Source organism: Scylla paramamosain, chromosome 6 (assembly GCF_035594125.1).
Source record: "Scylla paramamosain isolate STU-SP2022 chromosome 6, ASM3559412v1, whole genome shotgun sequence".
Taxonomy (NCBI): domain Eukaryota; kingdom Metazoa; phylum Arthropoda; class Malacostraca; order Decapoda; family Portunidae; genus Scylla; species Scylla paramamosain.
The window spans coordinates 9,324,039-9,349,896 of record NC_087156.1 but is presented as its reverse complement, the minus strand read 5'-3'; the positions used below and the strand labels follow the sequence as shown (position 1 = coordinate 9,349,896).

Sequence of the window (25,858 nt, the reverse complement as noted above, 5' to 3'; positions counted from 1 at the left end):
GTTTAGAAGAGGAGAGGTGGTGTTCTACAGATTGAAAATTAGATCTTAGACCGCGAATGTTGCAGAAGTTAATGAAGAAAAAGTTGAGGGGGGTTGTCAAGACACTTAGGGCCGTCGACAGAATGGCAGTCCGACCTGGGGACATTTATGGTGTAGGAGTTGCCATAATAATTTTGAAATTTTTGAGTGAAGGGTGTGTGTGTTATTAGGTGCTTGTAGCTTTATGTGGAGGAAGAGAGTTGTCTTTAGAGGGCAGGCTGTGACTGCCCCCTTGTGTTGTGAGACACAAAGGGAAACGTTCAGTGAGGTCACAGCTGGGTTTAATGATAAGTTCACAGCACCCCCTGAATAGTGCTTTAGACCTCACTGGGAGTAATTATCATATCGGCAGGTGTCTACTGCCTCCTCCTGTCCAAGTGCAAAAAGAAAAAAGACAAAGGAAGGACAAGAATGAAAAGAAATCAAAACCAAAAAAATAAAGGAGACTTTTAAGATGACAAGAAATGAATATGTGAGTGAAAATAAGGAGAGAGGAAAAGAAAGGATATGAAAAGGATATTGTTGAAAAGTGCAAGGATGAACCAAAACTGTTCTACAGATTCATAAATGGAAAAATTAAACTAAAAGAAAAACTATAAAGATTGAAGGATGGAAATGAAACATAAAGACCCAAAAGACATGAGTGAATTATTGAACAAAAAGTTTCAACAAGTTTTCACAGCATAATCAGAATTTAAAAAACCACAAGATGAGAAGACAAAAAAGCAAATGTGGGAAATTATAGTAATTAAAGATCTTTATAAAATTATAGAGAAACTGGAGAAGAGAAAAGGCAACAAGACCAGATGAAGTATCAGGTTTCATTTTAAAAGAGTGCAGGAAACAGTTAATTGAACTAGAATATGATATAATTAAGTACTCAATATCAACTGGAAGAGTGCCTAAGGAATGGAAAATAGCATAGTGCCAATTTATAAAAGTGGAAAGAAAGAAGAACCACTAAACTATAGCCCAGTATCAATGACCAACATGTGAAAAAGTGATAAAGAAGGAGTGGACAATTTCTAGAAAAACATCATATAATAACAGAAAAACAGTATGGCTTCTGACAAAAGTGATCATGTTTGACCAATTTGATGAGCTTTTATTCAAGAATGAATGATATAAGACAGGAGAGAGATGGATGGGTAGATTGTGTATTTAGATCTAAAAAAAAGCTTTTGACAAGGTTCCCCACAACAGGTTATTATGGAAATTAGAAAATATGGGAGGATTAAATTTAAAAAAAAAAATGGATGGTAGGTTACTTAAAGGGAAAAGAAATAAGAGCAATAATAAAAGATGTAAAATCGAAATGGAGAAAAGTAGATAGTGGAGTACCACAAGGATCAGCGCTAGCACCAATACTTTTCCTGATCTACATAAATTATATGCATGAAGGGGTAAAGAGTTACATTAGCTTGTTTGCAGACAATGCAAAGTTACAAAGATATATAAGAAACAACAAAGACTGAAATTCTACAAGAGGACTTGAATAAAATCTAGGATTGAAGTAAGAAATGGGAGATGGAATTTGATATGAAAAAAAATGTCATGTAATGGAAATGGGAAAAAAGTTAAAATAGACCAAAATGGACATATAAGAATGGGAAATGAAGAAATAATAAAAGTACAAGAGAAAGATCTGGGAGTGATAATACAGGATAGTCAACAGAGAAACATGTAGAAAGAATATTCAGAGATACATATAGAATGGTGAAAAATATTAGAGCAGTATTCTACCACATGGACAAAGATATGATGAGAAAGATCAGTTCAGCTTTAGAGACAGATGAGATGGCAATGGTGCCATTAGATTGAAATAAAGGAAGGAAACATGAAGAAAAAAAATTTTTGAAGATATTTTTACTAGGTGCTAGAAGTCACAAGGGAATAACAGTTAGATCTAGAAAGATTTTGACATTTTATATTGACAAAGTTTTTAGGTAGATGGAGGACAGAGGGCATGATTTCAGGCAGAAATAGAAAGAACATGATATTCAGGTCATGGAAGGCTTGAGTGCTGTTTGTGGGTTGCCTTTTCATCATGTATAGCACAAGGACAGGCTGAGTTAAACCAAGGTTTGGAAGGTTCAGGATGAGAGAAAGAGTGAGTAATGTACACCTCCATGCCAGACATTACTACCTCTGTTATGTGCGTAAAACACAGAGATAGGTCTCTGATATGGAAGCAGTAGTCATTCCAATAAAAATCAGAATCATACCTCCTTAGGTCTCTGCTAGTTAGCAGAGGCAAAATGTCAAAGAGGCACCTTCACTTTGGGGAACCCTGAGGAGGATTGGAGCAATAGGACAGGATACAAATATGAGGTTATGATCAGAGGAGTCCAACAGAAAAGACAGAGTGATGGCACAAGCAGAAGAATTAGAGGTTAGGAAAAATCAAGAATATTGGACTTATCTCCAAGACAATTAGGAATACAAATTGGATGTTGCACATTTCTCTAGTCATGGAAGATAGCAAAGATGAAGGCTAGTTCACCAGGTTGGTCAGTGAAAGGAAAGGAAAGCAAAACATGGTGGTGAATATTCAAATCTCCAAGAATGGAGAATTGCAAAATGGAAGAGAGTTAAGATGTGCTCCACTATGTAAGTTAAATAATCAAAGAATTTTTTGGGGGGTTATAGGAGTTGGGTGAGAAGTATACAGCTCAAATGAATTTATTTTGAGAGTGACTTTGCAGTCATAGCCAGATGGTAGTAAATTCTGAAGATTCGGTAGCATAGGCACAAGAGTAAGTTAGGTTATTAACCACATACACAGAACATCCAGCTTTGGATTAAGAATGAGGATAGAGAAAGTAGGAGGGAGCAGAAAAGGGGGTATTGTCAGTTGCCTAAGATACCTGCATCTTGGTGAGAAAAAGATGAGGTTTAGTAAAGGAGAGTTCATGTTTAACAGATTGAAAATTAGATCTAAGACTACAAATGTCGCAGAAGTTAATATAGAAAAAGTTGAAACAGGATGTCAAAACATTTAAGGTCAATTCCAGAACAGTCCAACCTGGGGACATTTGTGGTCCCCTCTCCAGATGGAGAGTTCAATGCTGGTGTAGGCATTGCCATATTAAATTCTGAATTTTGAGTGAATGTGTGTGTATCAAGTTCATGTAGATATTAGCTGTAATTTTTTTTTATTTGTTCATAAGAATATTTGAAGATCTTATCAGGATAAAATTTGTAAATCTTTTCATTTAAAGATCCAGTGGAATCTCTAATCTCAGACTTATTAGTTCCTGAATGCCATTTGAAACCCAAAATGTTCAGAAACCTGAAACTATTTCCCCCATACAAATCAATGTAAAATGGATTAATCTGTTCCTGGACATCCATCCACTCTGTCTTAGCAGTTTATGACAAACACCTGCCAAGATGGCTGCTTCACATCTCCACCTCAGAAATTATTTATCCAGATAGGATGTATTGAATTAACTTAGTGACAATGAACTCATTAGAAGATAGTGTTTTTTTTTTTTTTTTTTTTTTTTTTTTTTTTTTTTTTTATGTAGGAAGGACACTGGCCAAGGGTAACAAAAATCCAGTAAAAAAATATGCCCACTGAAATGCCAGTCCCATAAAAGGGTCAAAGCAGTGGTCAAAAATTGATGAATAAGTGTCTTGAAACCTCCCTCTTGAAGGAATTCAAGTCATAGGAAGGTAGAAATACAGAAGCAGGCAAGGAGTTCCAGAGTTTACCAGAGAAAGGGATGAATGATTGAGAATACTGGTTAATTCTTGCGTTAGAGAGGTGGACAGAATAGGGATGAGAGAAAGAAGAAAGTCTTGTGCAGCGAGGCCGCGGAAGGAGGGGAGGCATGCAGTTAGCAAGATCAGAAGAGCAGCTAGCATGAAAGTAGTGGTAGAAGACAGCTAGATATGCAACATTGCGGCAGTGAGAGAGAGGCTGAAGACAGTCAGTTAGAGGAGAGGAGTTGATGAGACGAAAAGCTTTTCATTCCACCCTGTCTAGAAGAGCAGTATGAGTGGAACCCTCCCCCAGACATGTGAAGCATACTCCATACATGGATGGATAAGGCCCTTGTACAGAGTTAGCAGCGGGGGGGGTGAGAAAAACTGGCGGAGACGTCTCAGAACGCCTAACTTCATAGAAGCTGTTTTAGCTAGAGATGAGATGTGAAGTTTCCATTTCAGATTATAAGTAAAGGACAGACCGAGGATGTTCAGTGTAGAAGAGGGGGACAGTTGAGTGCCACTGAAGAAGAGGGGATAGTTGTCTGGAAGGTTGTGTCGAGTTGATAGATGGAGGAATTGAGTTTTTGAGGCACTGAACAATACCAAGTTTGCTCTGCCCAATCAGAAATTTTAGAAAGATCAGAAGTCAAGCATTCTGTGGCTTCCCTGCGTGATATGTTTACCTCCTGAAGGGTTGGACGTCTATGAAAAGACATGGAAAAGTGCAGGGTGGTATCATCAGCGTAGGAGTGGATAGGACAAGAAGTTTGGTTTAGAAGATCATTAATGAATAATAAGAAGAGAGTGGGTGACAGGACAGAACTCTGAGGAATACCACTGTTAAAAGATTTAGGAAAAGAACAGTGACCACAGCAGCAATAGAACGGTCAGAAAAGAAACTTGAGATGAAGTTACAGAGAGAAGGATAGAAACCGTAGGAGGGTAGTTTGGAAATCAAAGCTTTGTGCCAGACTCTATCAAAAGCTTTTGATATGTCCAAGGCAACAGCAAAAGTTTCACCAAAATCTCTAAAAGAGGATGACCAAGACTCATTAAGGAAAGCCAGAAGATCACCAGTAGAACGGCCTTGACGGAACCCATACTGGCGATCAGATAGAAGGTTGTAAGTTTAGACCATGCAGGTATTCTCTTTGTCATCAATCTAGTGTAAGAAGCCTTACAGAGTGACACAGAGAAGAGCAACCTACTTACCACCAAAATGAAGGTAATCATAACACTTATACTTCTTGCTGCTGGAAAAATGCAATTGTGCAGTAGTGATGGCATTATGGGTCATCGAGAGAGCCACAGGTGGTTCTTCTTCTTCTTTGGACTTGTTACGCTTTGAATTACTTCTAAGGTCTCTTTTCTTCGCCTTTTTCTACACCTCTGAATAATTATTTATTATTGTCCAGTACTTGGTAAAAAATGTTCTTATTTCTGACTTGAGGCTGACTTGGGATTACTCCCGAGTCAGCCTAAAACTTAGTTTATATTGAGGCTCTTCAGTGGTATCACATTTGTCTTATTTTAAAAAATTAATTATTGTCTTACCCATTGTGTCTCTTCCAAATACATGAAAATGATGGAAATACTTATAGAAACTATAGATTAGTAATAAATGGCAGCTTTTGCTTTGCCTTTTGATATTTTAAATCAAATATCTTTGTTCAAGAACCAAATTATGGTACAACAACCAAAGCAATTATGAGTTCAAAATTTTGTTCAAAAACCATTTAGTTGAAAAAGAAAGGCATTCATTAACTGAAGTTCCATTGTAATTGGAGCTTTTTATGAAATCTGAATGATATCTATAGTGACCATGAGATTTACTAATACATGGTTTTATATATTTGTATATTAAATCCATTGAATTTAGTATTGTCCCAGTTTTTCACTTATGCACATTTTCATGCTTAGATTTTGTTTCTAAGAAATTATTATTACCACAATGGTTTTAGTATACAACTGTTTGATAAACTCTGCTATGGAGAACACAGCCTTAGTACATTCTCTGGTTTGATTAGAAGAATACTGCCACTGTATTCCCTGTTTGTTCAGGAAAGGCAACAAAAGGGATGGTAAAGGGGAATTATTTTCATTCTTAGCATATACAGTGAGACAAGATGTCATATAGATGTTTTGTTTCAGTTACCTTCCTTTACAGGGATGATCTTTGCCAATATTATATATATATATATATATATATATATATATATATATATATATATATATATATATATATATATATATATATATATATATATATATATATATATATATATATATATATATATATATATATATATATATATATATATATATATCCAAAAAAACTAAGTTACCAAGGGAAAACTAGATGGAACCTTAGAAGCCATTGTCAAGACCAGCAAACAAAGGAGTCAGACAGGAACACCATTTGTCCATGACACAGCAGAACAAAGGCTGTACGGAGATTATGGGATGTTTTCAGTGCACATATCATTGTAAACACTAGCAGGTAGTTATGTATAGGAGAAAAATTAATATTTTATATTTGAATTATGTATTTAATATTTAATATTAAAATATCTATAAATCTTTTCTGGCGCACATTTTTATTTTATTTTTTCTTAAACACTGGCAGCATTGACAGTGACACCACACACACCTCACAGCAGCTTCTTCTGTTTTTGTAATTGTCTTAAAACCAAGGGTTATATCAGTTATTAGTTATTTTCTCACATTCCTTCATCTGGATAACAGGATCATAAGAGGTGGTGCTTTACAGTAGAACAGTACATTAGATACATATCCAATGTCTATCTGAGTGACCAACTTTCCCCACATATCTTGAAGAACAGTTTGAGATATCAGGTGTCTATTCAACTTCCCCCACACATTTTGGTTGATAAACTGACATATACAACACTTAACCGAGGGCATGAAAGAGTCCAACTTATCTAATATCCAAGATGCTCAGATCTGACTTTGGCAGGATTTACTTTGTGTGTGTGTGTGTGTGTGTGTGTGTGTGTGTGTGTGTGTGTGTGTGTGTGTGTGTGTGTGTATAAAATTTTAAGCTTTAGTAGAGGTGAACAGGGAGGAGGCAGTAGGCACCTACCAAAATGATAATTACTCCCAGTGAGGTCTAAAGCACTGGATCAGGGGGTGCTGTGAACTTATCATTAAACCCAGCAGTGACCTCACTGAATGTTTCCCTTTGTGTCTCACAGCACAAGGGGGCAGTCATAGCCTGCCCTCTAAAGACAACTCTCTTCCTCCACACAAAATTACAAGGACCTAATAACACACACACACCCTTCACTCAAAATTTCAAAATAGCTATTCTATTCTGCCCATTTCTAACATCAATTTAATTTTCATTCCATGCAATCACATTCATACCAAACATTATACTCAGCACAGCCACACTCTTCCACACTTTTCTCAGCATATCATATTTACTTGCTCTTATCCTTGCTGTACTTCCAAATCGATCTATCCATTGGTTCATCAAGCTTATCTTTTCATTCTTTGCCTTTTCACATCCATTTGGACTCATCCAGATCCCTGAGTACTTGTATTCTTGTGCCTGTTTCAACTCTTTCTTTCCAATTCCCATATACCACATTACTTTCATCCTCTGACCTATTCACAATCATTACCTTACATTTCTCACTGTTAAACCTAACTCCAAAGTCTCTTCCATATTCATCTACAACATTCAACAAACTTTAGGGCTCATCTGCTGATTCACTCATAATCACTACATCATCTGCATAAAAAAAAACACACATATCTTATCATTTCCCACACTTACTCCTTCATTCATTCTTCTCATTCTGGCCGCTAACTCCTTGGTATACAAGCTGAAAAGACATCCTTGCCTAATTCTTCTCTCACAGGAGGAGGCAGTAGACATCTGCCGAAACGATAATTACTCCCAGTGAGGCTAAACCACTGGATCAGGGGGTGCTGTGAACTTATCATTAAACCCAGCTGTGACCTCACTGAACGTTTCCCTTTGTGTCTCACAACACAAGGGGGCAGTCACAGCCTGCCCTCTAAAGACACCTCTCTTCCTCCACATAAAACTACAAGCACCTAATAACTCACACACCCTTCACTCAAAATTTCAAAATTATCATGGTGACTCCACCAGCCTTGGAGTCCCCATCTGGGAAGGGGACCACAAATGTACCCAGGTTGGACTGCCTTTCTGACGACGACCCTAAGTGTTTTGACACCCCCCTCAACTTCATTAACTTCTGCAACATTCGTGGTCTAAGATCTAATTTTCAATTTGTAGAACACCACCTCTCCTCTTCTAAACCTCATCTTCTTTTCCTCACTGAAACTCAGGTGTCTGAGGCAACTGAAAGTAGCCCCTTTTCTGTTCCCTCCTACTTTCTCTATCCTCATTTTTTATCCAAAGCTGGATGTTGCATTTATGTGTGCAACGACTTAACCTGCTCTCGTGCCCATGCTCTTGAATCTTCTGAGTTTTCCACCATCTGGCTACGACTACAGAGTCACTCTCAAACTAAATTTATCTGTGCTGTATACCTCTCATCTAACTCCTCTGATTCTAAGAAATTCTTGACTACTTAACTTCCAAAGTGAAGCACATTCTGATTCTCTTCCCTTTTGCAGAGATCTCCATTCTTGGAGACTTCCATGTTCACCACCAGCTTTGGCTTTCCTCTTCCTTCACTGACCATCCTGGTGAACTAGCTTTCAACTTTGCTATCCTCCACAACCTAGAGCAATTGGTACAACACCCTACTCGTATTCCTGATCATCTTGGAGATACGTCCAACATTCTTGACCTTTTCCTGACCTCTAATCCTTCTGCTTATGCTATCACCCTTTCTTCTCCGTTGGGCTCCTCTGATCACAATCTCATATCTGTATCTTATCCTATCTCCAATCCCTCCTCAGGATCGCCCTAAGCGAATGTGCCTCTGGCATTTTGCCTCTGCTAGTTGGGGGGACCTGAGGAGGTATTTTGCTGATTTTCCTTGGAATGACTACTGCTTCCGTGTCAGAAACCCATCTTTGTATGCCAAGTGCATAATAGAGGTGATAGTGTCTGGCATGGAGCATACATTATACATTCCTCACTCTTTTTCTCGACTTAAACCTTCCAAACCTTGGTTTAACACAGCTTGTTCTCATGCTATACATGATAGAGAGGTGGCCCACAAAAGCTACTTAAGCCTTCCATCACCAGAATCTCATTCACTTTATATTTCTGCCCAGAACCATGCCAAGTCTGTTCACCATCAGCATCAATGAGCTTTTCCCTTTGTACATTAACATCAACTATATCACAAGTAGAATCCTACCTGAGTCAGCCAAGAACAGAGGATGAGAGTGATCCCATTCTCCTGAAAACAGAATCAGTCAACATTACCTCAACTAACTATACTGGCTTTCCAATATTTGTGTATCTCAGCATCATTAGCTCGAGTTGAGAGACTTTTCTCTATTGTTGGGAAAGTCTTTCATCCTGAATGATGCAGAATGACCAATGTTTACTTTGAGGAGTTGATATTTATCAAGTGTAACCAACACATAGTAAATTAGACATTGCATGAGAAATAATCTAGCGTAAAAGAAATCATGTGTATAACAGGTTCTATATTTTTCAAAGAGAAATACTTTGTTTTCATTATTGCTATGAAAGACTGTGATCATGATTTGAAATAAATTCATAGAAGTAATGTGTTATGTACTGTAAAGCAAAAACAAATAAAACTTGTTACACACAATGTATGTTTTTAATACCATTAATTAGTAAGTGATTTAAATGGTTATATTACTGTGCTCAAATATGAAACAGTGCACCTAACAGGTGTAGTTTCGTATCTGTTTAGGCACTGTACTTAATCGTTGTTAATCGTTATCTTTTTATAAATAATCACTGTAAAATGTGATTATAATCATAATCTATTCCTAATCATGCACAAAAAGAAAAAAATAATCATATTAAAAATAGCAAAACTAAAGTAATCATAATTTAATCACAATAAAAAAAGTATTCCTGACCATAATCAAAATCAAATCATAATAATTTTTTATAATCATGCCCATGTCTAATGCTAACCCATACACTCATGCACAGTTACAATAACATTACCATGTCTCATTCACAAATTAAACATGACAGATCTCAGATGCCATTAGCATTCCCTTAGGTGCATCACTGCCGCTTCTGCAGACTCTGCATCCCAAACACATACGTCCTATATACAGGAATATCATCCTTCCAACCATCTATCCAACACTACCACCCCCCCCTCATGTGGGGCAACCTTGCCCTCACCAACTTAAAAAAACAAAATACAGACATGAATAAACATGCAAAAGAAAATGAAAAATAAAATAACACAATACAGAGAGCAGGTTTAAGTATCTATTACATAATCCTGAAGCCAGTGAGGCTGCCTTAGTTGGCATTTCGGATGGGTTGCTACTTCTTCACTTTTCTCTCCATCACTCATCCACATTGCTACCTTTCACACTATGGAAGTCCTGGGCAACCAGACCTTTGTCTTCAGTGTCTCTCTCATGATCACCATCAGTGTCACTATCACTATCAGAGTCACTATCACTGTCAGTATCAGTGTCACTATCACTGCAGTCAGTGGTGCTGTCATTCCTCTCGCCCCAAGTATAAATTCCATTACCAGGATTTCGCCACAGACGATCCACATGGACCACCTTACCCACTCTTCTTTCTGGGCATGTCAAGGTGATATGCAACACCTGGCACTGTACAGGTCTTCCCAACTCGACTGGAGCTTTGGAGAATGACCAAGCCTATGCTGCAGGTTGTAGAGCCACACCAGATCACCAGGGCTATATTCTGCATTTCTGGCCTTTCCTTGGTACTGCTACAAGGAGGCACAAGTCTTGTAAGCAGTTCCCTTCTTCGCTGTGCACACTAGACACCTCTTACTCCAATCCTGGACATCTTGCCGCAGTCACACCCAGTATACTTGTCGCAGTTTCTCCAGGGTGCTCTTCATTCCTATATGGCCACTGGTTTGTCCCTCATGTATCTCTCTCAGCAGCTCTTGCCAAGATATGGGAACCACAACCAGCCAATGCTCCTCACCTGTCTTAGCATGTGGCTAGTATTGCTGTAGTACCTCTTTCCATAGACTCAGTACTTCCCACTGACTTACTAGACACTTAGTAGCAGGACTCTCAAGGGACACAGCTTCCTTAGATGGCCTGTTACTGCCAGCTTCCAGCCACCTGATTACTGGGGACAAATCTGAGCCCTCGCACTGATCCTGTTTCTACTTGTTGTCTTCTTCTGCTGTGCTGTGAGCCACCATAACCTTCCTGTACTTCACCTCTGGCTCACAAAAAGAGCAATGAACATGCTCTGGTGCACAGGGATGATGACTGAAGCTGGTGGCATTGTTGTGGATGCAGCCAGGTCAGTGCTCCATTATGTAGTTGTATTGTTCAAGCTTCCCAATCCACCTGGCCAGCTATCCTTCAGGCTGCCTCATTGTCCTCAACCATCAGAGATTGGCATGGTCTGTACGGATGAAGTGTGAGCCATACAGGTAATGATGGAAGTGACCAAGCCCCTTCATTACAGCAGCTAATTCCTTGCACTTTTTAACACAATAATTCTTCTCAGGTTTACTGAACCTTGTGATGTAATATACCATTACATACTCCTTGCCATCTCGGAGCTGGGATAGGACAGCTCCCATGCCCTCCTGGCTCGCATCAGTGTCAAGGATATATGGAAGTTCAGGCTCAGGATATGGCAACACTGGTGCCTGCACCAAGGCTTGCTTCAATGCCGTGAAAGCTTGTTGGCAATCTTCATCCCACACATACTGTGCTCCTTTCCTGGTCAGTTTGTGAAGAGGGGTGGTGACAGTGGCAAATCCTGGGACAAAACGCCTGTAATATATGCACAGGCCCAGGAAACTTTCCAGCTCTGAGACAGTTCTGGGTACTGGCCAGCCCACCACTGCTGTTACCTTGAGCAGGTCATTCTTTACTCCCTATTGACTGACCACATGTCCAAGGAATGGCACCTTAATCCTGAACAGTGTGCACTTCTTCAGGCTGAGCTTCAGGCCAGCAGTCCTCAAACAACAGAATGCCTCATTCAGTCATTCAGCCTTGCCAGCTCCTCCTCGAAGGTGTTTCCAGGCATTAACATATTAAGATATACTAATGCTGTTTTCCACTGCATACCTTCCAGTACATGCTCCATTAGCTACTCAAAACAGCCAGGGGCATTGCAAAATCCAAAAGGCATAACATTGAAGTACTTCAATCCTTGACCAAAAGAGAAGGCTGTCTTCTCTTTATCTTCTGGTGCCATCTCTACCCAGGGTTGAAAGCCACTGAACTTCACTGAGCACATCTAAAGTGTCATCAATTCTGGGCAGCAGGTAAGCATCAGTGATAGTGACGGCATTCAGGGCCTGTTAATCTACACAAAATCTCTTGCTCCCATCTTCCCTCATCACCAGCACCAGAGGCAAGCACCACGAACTATATGAGCACTCTATCACTCTTGCCACCTCCATTTCTTGGACTGCCCTCTGCATCTCTTCCCACTTCACTGGAGGAACTCAACAAGGTGCCTGCTTAATAAATGTATAAATATGCTGAACCAGCAAAGTGCACCCCAAGTCCATATCTTTGCTGCTAAACACATCAGTGTCACCATGGACGAAAGTTTTCTCAGCTCCTGTGCCCGCCACCATGTCTACTGGGTGTCCATTGATACTTCTTGCCACTGTTATAGCCACAGATGCCACTGCCTGTTGACACCATACATGTTTTGCAGTGTCTTGGCTTGTGGCTGTGTAGCTGCCCTTGCTTCCAGCTGGGCCAGGTTTCCTGTCACTGCTTGTTTTGGCTGCCAGCACTCCTCCATAGTGTACCAGTTTTCTCCATGGGCCCAGCAGCATGGATTGAATGTGGGATGGTGGTGTTCCTCTATAGAGTGAGAATGGCACCTACACCAGTATTTTTTGTGCCCTCCCTGCCCACAGTTGAAATATGCACCCAAAAAAGGAGCAGCCTGTTTGTACTCGCCTCACTCATACATTGTAGGGCTAGCCTGCTATCTCACTGGCGGGATGCGAGTAGAGGGAGTTTGGGGCAGTGGTAACAGTCATGAGGAACACCTCGAATTCAGTGGCATGCACCAAAGCTTCCTGCATGTTTCTTGGTGCCACCTGCTTAAAATGAACCTGCAGTTGGTGGTCATAAAGGGCATCCACAAAGCAGTCTTTTGCCAGCATGTCAACAGTGTCCTCCACTGAAATCTGATAAGCCCCTCTCACCAGAGTTTCTACATTCTGCATTAGCAAGGGTAGAAGATTGTCCTTCCTCTGCCCTCTGGTCTCCAACTGGACACGTTACACTTCAGGCTGTTGCCAATGTCCAAAACAACACTGGAGGGCCCCACCACACTGGAATATGACTAGTTGTGTGGCAGTTAAGTGTTCCAGGATTTCCATTGCCACTCCCTTCAGCTTCACCAGCTGATAGGCCTCAGCATCTGACCAGCCCTGTCTGGATGCTGCCACTTCAAACTGTGCTTGGTAGGCATTCCAGGACATCTTTTCATCATACTCGGCAAGTTTCTTCTCTGTCAAGGCTGTTCTTAACACTGGGAGGAGTCTTGAGTGTAGATCACAGCTGCCCATGATGTTGGGAGGTGATGGAGACCTAGGTGAGACGCAGGAAAAGATAATACACTTCCCGTGCCAACCATCTGGCCATCCCAAGGCCACTATTGTGCTCTCTAAGATTCCTACTTAGGTGAAGTACTCCTTCACGCCTCTCATCATGGCCTCTTGCTAGTGTTTCCACACGTCCTGTGCCCCTTGTATCTTCTCCTCCACCTCCTCCTTGACTTCTTCCTTAATTTCCTCCTTCACACAGGTACAGGCTTCATTCATGTATGCCTTCATCCATGTCTCCATAGGCTCCAATTCTCCTTTCATGGCTGCCTTGATGTTTTCCATCTGCTACATTGCTATATTCACCGTGTGTTGCCTCCTCATTCTTTCTTCTTGTTTCACCATATTTTTCATTTTCACCATCATCTTGGTCATCCAGCATTCAAGGGCATCCATATTCACACCAGCAGGTGCAGACAGTGGGGTTTGATGTTGCCTGGCCTTCCTCTACCTCGGGCGGCAACACTGCCTCGCTTCACTGTGATTTGTCCTCCATTCCCACCATTTTCAACCCAGCCAATGCTTCATTCTCCATCTGTTCTATAAGCAAGGGAGTTGGACAAATATTCCATCCTCCCCTCTCATAGACGTTCATAGAGTAATGGGGTTCCGCCAGGTTTCGGAGCCCAGAACAGCTTCACTGATCCGGAGTCCTTCTGCTCCTTTGAGTTCTCTATCTCGTTGGGGTGGGGGCCGTCAGAGTGATTTGCCAAGTCGGTGGGTCAAACCCACTTACCCTCGACAGCGGTAGTCACTCTGGCATTTCCGGGATGACGGCCCGCTGGTGGGGGGGTAGTGCTCTTCCTGCCTTCAAATACCACCGGGTTAATGGTTTTGATAATGGGGTACATGGTGCGGATGCAGTACCAGTCCCCCCCGGGTCCAAGGGGCGGGCATAGAGCCTCTGTGTTCGTCCTGAGGACCAAGGGCATCCTAGCAGAGTAGTCTGCGAATTGGTGTTTCGTGCTGCGGCGGGCCTAGTAGCTCAGGTAGCCAACCGCCTGGCTGAGGGTGGCGTCCTGAGAACCAGAATCCTGTCGGGGGCAACCTCGGCAGGTAGGTTTCGCATCACCTGTGCCGTTGAAGACGGTAGGTGTGAGTAGTGCTGGCTCTGCCCACTACCCTGTCGTCCCCCCAAAGGGGTTGTCCTGGTCACCTGCTATTGGCTGCTGGGTCACCAAGCGCGGGTAAATGGCGGTCGGACAAAGCATGACTCGATCAAGGTAGCCTTTGACACTTGTTTTTAGCCACAAATCTGTTTTTATTCCACTCATACAACACCACTTGTTACATAACCAGAGGTTCCTTACCTGACTGGTTCACTTTGCTGTTAGGATTTTGGCTATTATCTCTGTGTTCTTGACTTACCAAGTCACATAGGTCTGGTATCCAGGGGCCTTATGGATTCACTCAGCTTTTACTTAACTAGTAGACAGGCAAAGGTGGGTGTTGGCAGCAAAACTCCAAGGTGATAATTTCTGGTTCACCCCCGTCTCAAGGCTGCAATCGAAATCTCCTTCCAGTATGAGGCCACAAAGCAGACTTTCCTTCTGGCCCAGGGCAAAAAAACAGACTCTCCTTCTGGCCTTGGGCAACTAAGCAGACTCTCCTTCTGGTCCAGGGCAACAAAGCACTCTCCTTCTGGCCCAGGGCAACAAAGCAGACTGCTCAGCTTACTGGACACCCACGGCTTCCCTCAGCCACTTGTCTTATACGTATATATATATATATATATATATATATATATATATATATATATATATATATATATATATATATATATATATATATATATATATATATATATATATATATATATATAGATAGATAGATAGATAGATAGATAGATAGATAGATAGATAGATACTTTTTTATGTAAGAAGGGGCACTGACCAAGAGCCATATTATGTATATGTGTGTGTGTGTGTGTGTGTGTGTGTGTGTGTGTGTGTGTGTGTGTGTGTAAATTGATTGGCATATAGTGACAATACTAAGTTTATTTATTTATTTATTTATTTATTTATTTATTTATTTATTTTTATTTTTTTATTTTTTATTTATTTATTTATTTATTTATTTTTATTTATTTTTTTTTTATTATTTTTTTTTTTTTTTTTTTGTTAAAGTGATGGGCAATTCAGATCTATAGGTGTATATCTGCTGTTTTACATAGAAACATATTTTTATTGATCAAATTTTTCTGTCATTAACTCTTCCTTTCTGTTACACCTTTCAAGCCTGTTGGCCTTGGTATATTCAGAGTTAGGATATTTTGTTGAATTCAAAAAGACACTTTATAAGAGTGCGATGTTGAATTCCAGAAACATTTTACTTCTTTGGCGACAACTCCCGAGATGAGTGGGAGAATCTTCTTGAGATGTACAACAAACCTCCTTTCACCTTACATGGTCATTTTCCAGCACTGAGTTTTGGAATTGCTGGTAAGGTCATTGCTTCTCTTTTTCTTTAAGGGCATCAGGTAGATTGTAATATCTTATAGTTTAATGAATTTGTTGATATTTTATACTTGTTCTTTTATATAGGTAAGACATTCACTTAAAATTATTTCAATATCATCACTGTTACAGTATTTAATTTTAAATTGTTTGAATGTATTTGATGAGGATGTCAACATGGGAAATTATTTACTTTCTTGACCCAGTGGGAGTGGTGATTTGAGAAATCTAGGCTCAGTCATGTTTTAATCACTGCTGTTCACTTTGAACTCTCCTTGGGAATTGATACAATGTGTCTTTTTCCTTTGTTGGAACTGCATTTCTGCTTCAGTCTCTTGGACATAGTTGTATCATCATCCCTTCAGTCAAAACTTAAGTTCTGGAAATAGGAAAAGCCACAGGGGACTAGGTTGTGGGAGTAGAGCAGGTGGGGGGATAGTTACTATATTGTTTTTTGTTAAGAAATGCTGGACAGATAGAGCATATTGCTTCTCAAATGTTTCAGGACCTCAATCTCCTTAAAAGTGCTGGTTAATTTTCTGACCTGCAAGGAGGACCTCCAAATGCATGATTCTTGCCATATCAAAAGACACTGATTAGCAGACTGAACTTTACTCTTCATCCTTCTCACTTTCTCCAATGGGATGAACTGGGACTGCTGTTTAGTTTCTGGACCATGGCCCAGCATTCATCACTATCAATGATGATCATGGAGAGAAAGGGTTGATTGCAATGGACATGTTCCATGAGATATCTATTGTGTTAATAGGCAGAAGCAAGTTTAGCAGCAATCTGCTTCATGTTGAGATCCTCCATTGAAATGCATTGGCATGACCTTAATGATAAGCCAATGATGCTCAGATGTCATTAATTGCCTCCTAGTTATCCCCATGAATGGCCTGATACACTTCCTCAGCATTTTTCTCTATGTTGGTTGATGAATGACCAGAATAATTTGCATCTGAAATCAGTGTTTGACTCATTTGAAACATGAGAACTTCTTAAGTGCTTTTTTCCTCACTGCATCATCAGCAGATGCCTCCTTAAGTATTTGATGTTTCTGTATTGCTATCTTGTTAAGTTTAAAGCAAGTCTTGATACAGACATGGTGCTACTTTAAGTCTGCCATTCTCAAAGATCACCACTAAAAAGAAAAACACATGTAACACAAAAATTGGCCATAAAACAAGTCTGCTGTCATTGTTTTAGTTGGTACACTGTGTGAAGATACAATTTTCAAGTCTATTTGTTAGCAGTCCATGTAGGCACTCATGAAACTTTTGGGTCACACCTCATATATGACATACAGATAGATTTAATTTAGGTTGTGAAACTGTTAGAGAAACAAGTAGTGTCAATACAAACAACATCTTTAATGTGAGGCCCTTAAGTTTCAAAATGAATTTTGTCACCTTCAGTAATATCATATAGAGGGAGTGAACATAACATTAAAAAAGATGCATTAAAATGCATTAAGAAATATTATAAGGGATCATAAGTCACATATAAGTTATGAACTTTATAATCATATTTAATGCTTTTAATGCTAATTTTTCTTTTTGGTAATGATATTCCTACTCTTTCTAAATTATATCAATGAAGATAACATTGTCAGTCATAAATACTTGTGTTGACTGGTTGTCCTCTACCTAATAAAGATTAATTTCCCTAAGAACACATCCATCTCTGAAACTTGAGAGGTTCATTGACATAAGCATACAATAATAAGAGAGAAGTGTTTCATGGCTATTTCAATGATAGTGAGTTTTTAAAATTTGGAGTGCTATATATTATTGAAGACAGGATGATTATAGCAACCTTTCTCATCCCAGGACCAGGTTCTGGTGTTCCTTTTCACTTCCATGGTCCTGGATTTGCTGAAACACTGTAAGTATACTGAAGCACTTGATCTTGCTTCATAAAGACAATATCTGAAACTTTCATGAAAATAAATACTTCAATTCTTAAATGCCCCATAAACACACAAAACTGGCAAACATGCAGAACCATTTGTGTTTTTGCAGCTGGGGACGAAAGCGGTGGTTCATGTACCCCCCTGAGATCAAACCAAATTTTCACCCAAACCGAACAACCCTGCAGTGGCTAATGGAAGACTATCCAAAACTTAAGGATGACCTGAACCTTTCTGAGTGCACTCTGGCTCCAGGGGAGGTAAGTATGGGAACTGAACTTTTACAGTATGATAAGAGAAATTAACTATACAAGATAAAAATAATAATGAATAAATAAAATCCATATGATAATTATGAAAATTGAATGACAATTGTTAATGTTAAATTAATGAAGGACTCAAACAATATCCATTATATAGCATTAGAAATTGAGCATGCCTGATATTACTGTCATGCATAAATGATTGTAGTGAGAATGAATATGACAGAAGTTTCATTGATCTCTCTCATCTTTCTGTACAGAAATTCATTGCATGGGAAATTGCTCTTGTTATCCTTTTAAAACTGAAAACTAATGTTATGAATATCTGCTGATGTTGTCTTTCTGTATTCCAGATCATCTATTTCCCTGACAAATGGTGGCATGCAACCCTCAACATTGATAGCAGTGTGTTTATATCCACATTCTTGAGTCCATGATTGATGGACATGGGAACTCTAATTGCAGTGCAGAGATTAGATGGTGTTATTGTGATATTTTACATAAGTTTGTGATAATAAGTGTGTACTGGGCACAGTGCATGAAACCTAAAGTGTGGAAATTAACTAGCATTATTGTTATTTTTTTTTATAGTATAGGGTGTGAGTACTTAGATCTTAGCTAGAATGCAGGAGTATTCTGGCTATCTTGGCTGTCACATGTATGCATATATGAGGCGCCCAGAGGCAGTGACGTAAGCGACCTTGTGGCCGAAATTATTATCTTTATTGCATGATCTTCCACAACTTTCCTACCATAACAAGAGAGAACACAGATGTCAGAATGGATCCCACAATATGGTAAAAAAATCCATCGAAGTGAAATTATCCACAGAACCTTCTTGCCACACTTGAGTGATAGCTGTCAGTTGCTGGGGCCAGAGAGAAGTAACTCCCTCACCACAGCAGTGCGGAAAGAACCAGCCAATTATGGCTTGTGATGCAAGTCACGTGTCACACTGGGACACACTCTCCCTCCCTCCAGCCTGCTTTATACCTTTAAATGACTGGCTGCTGTCATAATTTTGCTTTTGCACAACACATAAGCCTTTCATTATTATTGTGGACAACTGCATATCCCCTGAGGAGCCAGAGGAAGAAAAATGGAAGAAAAATATCGCTAAAAGACAAAGAAGCATGGGGGAAGCCAATGTGAGTTTTGGAAGCATCGGATGATTTTAGTATTTCTTTACATTATATTATCCTTTATACTGATATATTTTCATAACATTTATTACCATATTTGCCTGTGTAGTAGACACACCTGCATAAGATGCACCCCTATTTTACAAGGATGTTTTGTGGGAAAAAATTTTGTTGTTTCATCAAGAAGTTATGGAAAAAATTTAGTGTGTGTGTGTGTGTGAAAGAGGGCCACTAGCCAAGGGCAACAAAAGTTTTTAATAAAAAGAAAGGCCCACTTAATGCCAGTTCTCATAGAGATATCAGATAGAATAATAAAAAAACAGAGGATACCTCCCTCTTGAAAAGTTCAAGTCATAGAAAGGAGGAAATACAGAAGCAGGCAGGGAGTTCTAAACTTTACCAGAGAAAGGGATAAATGACTAGGAATACTGGTTAACTCTTGCATTAGAGAAGTGGATAGAAAAGGGATGAGAGAAAGAAGAAAGTCTTATGCAGCCAGGCCACAGGAGGAGGGGAGGGTTGCAGCTAGCAGTATCAGAGGAGCAGTTAGCATGAAAACAGTGGTAGAAGATAGCAAGAGATGCAACATTACTGTGATGAGAGAGTTAGTCAATAAGTTAGAGGAGAGGAGCTGATAAGATGAAAAGCTTTTGATTCCACCCTCTTTAAAATAGTGGTGTGAGTGGAATCCCCCATGCGTGTGAAGGGGGGGAGAAACTGGCAGAGATGACACAGCTGCTTTAGATGGAGATAAGATGTGAAGTTTCTAGTTTAGATTATAAGTAAAGTACAGACCAAGGATGTTCAGTGTAAAAGAGGACAGTTGAATGTCTTTGAAGAAGGGAGGATAGTTGTCTAGCCCTTAAACTGCCAATTCATATTTACTGAAATCTTGTACAGAGCTGCTAATTTAACCAATGCCTTATAAAGGGAAAATCTATGTCCAATAGTATGCCATGGATGTCAAAAATTCTAATTTGAAGAATTACGTAAGTTTCAAAGTGGTATATAGAATAATTAGAGCAAAGAATGACCCTAAAAGTTTCCCGCCTTTTCAAAAATGCGGGAATAATGTGACACGTCGTGTGGAGCGACTGGCACGTGGGATCCTTACACTAGTCCCGTTTTCTTCTCTCTCTCTCTCTCTCTCTCTCTCTCTCTCTCTCTCTCTCTCTCTCTCTCTCTCTCTCTCTCTCTCTCTCTCTCTCTCTCTCTCTCTCTCTCTCTCTCTCAGGCAATAAACTATAATGATATAACATAATTTAGTCTCCCCTGTTATGTTTTCTATGATATTCAGGGTGTATCTCTCTCTCTCTCTCTCTCTCTCTCTCTCTCTCTCTCTCTCTCTCTCTCTCTCTCTCTCTCTCTCTCTCTCTCTCTCTCTCTCTCTCTCTCTCTCTCTCTCTCTCTCTCTCTCTCTCTCTCTCAGGTAATAAACTAAAAAGATATAACAATTTAGTCTCCCCTGTTACCTTTTCTATGATATTCAGGGTGTATTTCTACCCGGTGGATCAGGATAGGCTGCCAGATATCTCCCACTTTTTCACAAAACCTAATGTGAGAGCGTTGTCATACAATGTCATGGCTTCGTGATGTAGTCACTAAGTTGCCAGTAGTCCCCAGAACAGTAGTGAACCAAGGAACACCGCGAAAATTCAAAACGGTAGCCAAGAAAATTCGTGATTACATGAGCGATCACGGCGTCATGGGACGGGTGATGCTTAATTACATAAGCAATCGCGGCTGTGTAAGGGCTAGAAGGTTGTATCGAGTTGATAGTAGAGGAATTGAGTTTTTGGGGCATTGAACAATACTAAGTTTGCTCAGTGCCAGTCAGAAGCCAGATGTTCTGTGGTTTCCCTGCATGAGCTATTTACTTCCTGAGGGGTTGGACCTTCACAAAAAGACATGTAATTTTTTTTTTTTTTTTTATGTAGAAAGGACACTGACCAAGGGCAACAAAAATCCAATGAAAAAATATGCCCACTGAAATGCCACTGCTTTGCGCAGTGGCAGTATCGTAACCAATGAGGTTTAACCGAGGTGCGATTATTGCTAGTTGAAAACTTTTCCCAATACCCCGCCCAGACGACTTGAAATATAGTCGGCTATGGCAATTTTTGTTAGCTCAGTTATGAGTTACTAACAGGGGTCAAAAATTGATGAATAAGTGTCTTGAAAACTCCCTTTTGAAGGAATTCAAGTCATAGGAAGGTGGAAATACAGAAGCAAGCAGGGAGTTCCAGAGTTTACCAGAGAAAGGGATGAATGATTGAGAATACTGGCTAACTCTTGCGTTAGAGAGGTGGACAGAATAGGGGTGAGAGAAAGAAGAAAGTCTTGTGCAGCGGGGCCACTGGAGGAGGGGAGGCATGCAGTTAGCAAGATCAGAAGAGCAGTTAGCATGAAAATAGCAGTAGAAGACAGCTAGATATGCAACATTGCAGCAGTGAGAGAGAGGCTGAAGACAGTCAGTTAGAGGAGAGGAGTTGATGAGATGAAAACCTTTTGATTCCAACCTGTCTAGAAGAGCAGTATGAGTGGAATCCCCCCTAGACATGTGAAGCGTACTCCATACATGGATGGATAAGGCCCTTGTACAGAGTTAGCAGCTGGGGGGGTGAGAAAAACCGGCAGAGACGTCTCAGAACACCTAACTTCATAGAAGCTGTTTTAGCTAGAGATGAGATGTGAAGTTTCCAGTTCAGATTATAAGTAAAGGACAGACCGAGGATATTCAGTGTAGAAGAGGGGGACAGTTGAGTGTCATTGAAGAAGAGGGGATAGTTGTCTGGAGAGACAATGTCTATGAAGAGATGTGGAAAAGTGCAGGGTGGTATCATCAGCGTAGGAGTGGATAGGACAAGAAGTTTGGCTTAGAAGATCATTAATGAATAATAAGAAGAGAGTGGGTGACAGGACAGAACCCTGAGGAACACCACTGTTAATAGATTAAGGAGAAGAACAGTGACTGTCTACCACAGCAGCAATAGAACAGTCAGAAAGGAAACTTGAGATGAAGTTACAGAGAGAAGGAGAGAAGCTGTAGGGGGGTAGTTTGGAAATCAAGGCTTTGTGCCAGACTCTTTTAAATGCTTTTGATATGTCCAAGGCAACAGCAAAAGTTTCACCAAAATCTAAAAGAGGATGACCAAGACTCAGTAAGGAAAGCCAGAAGATCACCAGTAGAGCGGCCTTGACGAAACCCATACTGGCAATCAGATAGAAGATTGTGAAGTGATAGATGTTTAAGAATCTTCCTGTTGAGGATAGATTCAAAAACTTTAGATAGGCACGAAATTAAAGCAATAGGATGGTATTTTGAGGGATTAGAACAGTCATCCTATTTAGGAACAGGTTGAATGTAGGCAAACTTCCAGCAAGAAGGAAAGGTAGATGTTGACAGACAGAGCTGAAAGAGTTTGACTAGACAAGGTGCAAGCACAGAGGCACAGTTATGGAGAACAATAGGAGGGATCCCATCAGGTCCATAAGCCTTCCGAGGGTTTAGGCCAGCGAGGGCATGGAAAACATCATTGCGAAGAATTTTAATAGGTAGCATGAAGTAGTCAGAGGGTGGAGGAGAGGGAGGAACAAGCCCAAAATCATCCAAGGTAGAGTTTTTAGCAAAGGTTTGAGTGAAGAATTCAGCTTTAGAAATAGATGTGATAGCAGTGGTGCCATCTGGTTGAAATAGAGGGAAAGAAGAAGAAGCAATGTTATTGGAGATATTTTTGGTTAGGTGCCAGAAGTCACAAGGGGAGTTAGATCTTGAAAGGTTTTGACATTTTCTGTTAATGAAGGAGTTTTTGGCTAATTGGAGAACAGACTTGGCATGATTCCGGGCAGAAATATAAAGTACATGAGATTCTGGTGATAGAAGGCTTAATTACCTTTTGTGGGCCACCTCTCTATCATGTATAGCACGAGAACAAGCTGTGTTAAACCAAGGTTTAGAAGGTTTAGGACGAGAAAAAGACTGAGGAATGTATACATCCATGCCAGACACTATCACATCTGTTATGCGCTCAGCACACAAAGACGGGTCTCTGGCACGGAAGCAGTAATCATTCCAAGGAAAATCAGCAAAATACCTCCTCAGGTCCCCCCAACTAGCAGAGGCAAAACACCAGAGGCACCTTCGCTTAGGGGGATCCTGAGGAGGGACTGGAGCGATAGGACAAAATAAAGATATGAGATTGTGATCGGAGGAACCCAACAGAGAAGAAAGGGTGATAGCATAAGTAGAAGGATTAGAGGTCAGGAAAAGGTCAAGAATGTTGGGCATATCTCCAAGACGGTCAGGAATATGAGTAGGGTGTTGTACCAATTGCTCTAGGTCATGGAGGATAGCAAAGTTCTAGACTAGTTCACCAGGATGGTCAGTGAAGGGAGAGGAAAGCCAAAGCTGGTGGTGAACATGGAAGTCTCCAAGAATGGAGATCTCTGCAAAAGGGAAGAGGGTCAGAATGTGCTTCACTTTGGAAGTTAAGTTGTCAAAGAATTTCTTATAGTCAGAGGAGTTAGGTGAGAGGTATACAGCACAGATGAATTTAGTATGAGAGTGACTCTGTAGTCGTAGCCAGATGGTGGAAAACTCGGAAGATTCAAGAGCGTGGGCACGAGAGCAGGTTAAGTCATTGCGCACATAAACGCAGCATCCAGCTTTAGATCGAAAATGAGGATAGAGAAAGTAGGAGGGAACAGAAAAGGGGCTACTGTCAGTTGCCTCAGACACCTGAGTTTCAGTGAGGAAAAGAAGATGAGGTTTAGAAGAGGAGAGGTGGTGTTCTACAGATTGAAAATTAGATCTTAGACCGCGAATGTTGCAGAATTTAATGAAGAAAAAGTTTGGGGGGTGTCAAGACACTTAGGGTCATCAACAGAAAGGTAGTCCGACCTGGGAACATTTATGGTCCCCTCCCCAGATGGGGACTCTGAGTCTGGTGTAGGAGTTGCCATGATGATTTAAAATTTTTTTTAAGTGAAGGGTGTGTGTAAGGTGTGTGTAAGGTAGTATCATCAGCATAGGAGTGGATAGGACAAGAAGTTTGGTTTAGATCATCAATAATTAATAGGAAGAGAGTGGATGCCAAAATCCCTAAAAGAGTGTGTGTTTCATCCTCACATCTGGTGTGATGCAGTGCTGTAACTGCAGTACTATCATGTCTAAAACCATGTGTGTGTGTGTTTTGCTCTCTCTCTCTCTCTCTCTCTCTCTCTCTCTCTCTCTCTCTCTCTCTCTCTCTCTCTCTCTCTCTCTCTCTCTCTCTCTCTCTCTCTCTCTCTCTCTCTCTCTCTCTCTCTCTCTCTCTCTCTCTCTCTCTCTCTGTTCATGAAGTAAACTATCAACCTCAAAACAACAACAACAACAACAACAATAATAATAATAATAACAACAACAACTTCCAATTACTATTAAAAATCTACCTTCATATTTCATTTTTTTCCCTCTCTCTCTCTCTCTCTCTCTCTCTCTCTCTCTCTCTCTCTCTCTCTCTCTCTCTCTCTCTCTCTCTCTCTCTCTCTCTCTCTCTCTCTCTCTCTCTCTCTCTCTCTCTCTCTCTCTCTCTCTCTCTCTCTCTCTCTCTCTCTCTCTCTCTTTTCAAGAAGTAGAAAGCAGGCTGGCAATGGCACACAGAGTGACTCAGACAAAACACCACACACTCACACATATATCATTTACACTCTTAGCCCCCTCAGCCCCTGATGGAAAAGGACATTCTTGTGGCAGACCATATTAATGCTACTACTAATATTTCTTCTATTGTCAGTCAGTCATTCTTTTACAGAAATATGTATGTAACAGTTCAAGTAATACATTTTTACACGCAAAAAAAAATAAATAAATGAATGAATAAATAAACTTAATAATAATGAAAACTGAAAGCAAAAGAATAAAAACAATAGATCATGTTAAAAATTACTAGAAATGCTATAGGTCTACATGAAAGATATAGATTTGTTTTAGTCTAAAAGTATATATATATATATATATATATATATATATATATATATATATATATATATATATATATATATATATATATATATATATATATATATATATATATACTTTTTTTTTTTTTTTTTTTTTTTTTTTTTTTTTTTTTTTTTTATTGGGTATTGACATTTAATTATGGTAGGGAAGCTGTTCTATAATTTTTGGACTTCTCAGAGAGAGAATTGGCTCCCAAATCTGTATGGTGTTTTAGAGATAAAACAGATAATCTCATTGCCTTCTGATGGTGCCATTTATGTTCTCTTCAACTGGAAAAGTCAGGAAGTGAACAGAATATATATTAGTGATATACCTGGTTGTTGTAAGTTATTTGTTTGTTGTGCTCCATATTATGTTACAATAATTCATTATGGTCATTTCAAGTGATTGTATAATTGCTGTATAGTTTCCTTGTTTAAATAACCCTTTTTGGTCACTCTTTGCTCTTTTTTTACATGTAGTATGTAAGGTTGAAGGGTTGTGTCATGAAGTTTTAAAGTAATCTTGAGAACCAGGGAATGAGGTCATGGTTATTGATAGTGTTGTGCAGAAACAGCTTCTCATTAGTGTATTAAAAAGGATGTTTTAGAGAGTAATATAATGATCATA

The 25,858-nt window shown here is 39.8% G+C and overlaps 1 protein-coding gene and 1 non-coding gene across 22 annotated transcripts in view; both read left to right on the top strand.

The window, feature by feature from the left end:
• LOC135101291 (jmjC domain-containing protein 8-like) overlaps positions 1 to 24,768 on the top strand; it is a 194,238-nt gene extending 169,470 nt beyond the window's left edge. For all 21 annotated transcript variants that reach the window (XM_064005001.1, XM_064005004.1, XM_064005009.1 and 18 more), the window contains 4 exons: positions 15,797 to 15,916; positions 17,764 to 17,818; positions 17,956 to 18,103; positions 18,460 to 24,768. In XM_064005001.1, the coding sequence (XP_063861071.1) occupies positions 15,797 to 15,916; positions 17,764 to 17,818; positions 17,956 to 18,103; positions 18,460 to 18,543 (407 nt within the window). In that variant the 3' untranslated portion in view covers positions 18,544 to 24,768. The remainder of the gene's footprint in view (positions 1 to 15,796; positions 15,917 to 17,763; positions 17,819 to 17,955; positions 18,104 to 18,459) is intronic.
• Positions 21,247 to 21,387, top strand: LOC135101702 (U4 spliceosomal RNA). The gene has a single exon (XR_010269374.1). It is a non-coding gene; the product is annotated as a U4 spliceosomal RNA (small nuclear RNA).
• Positions 24,769 to 25,858: the final 1,090 nt, after the last annotated feature.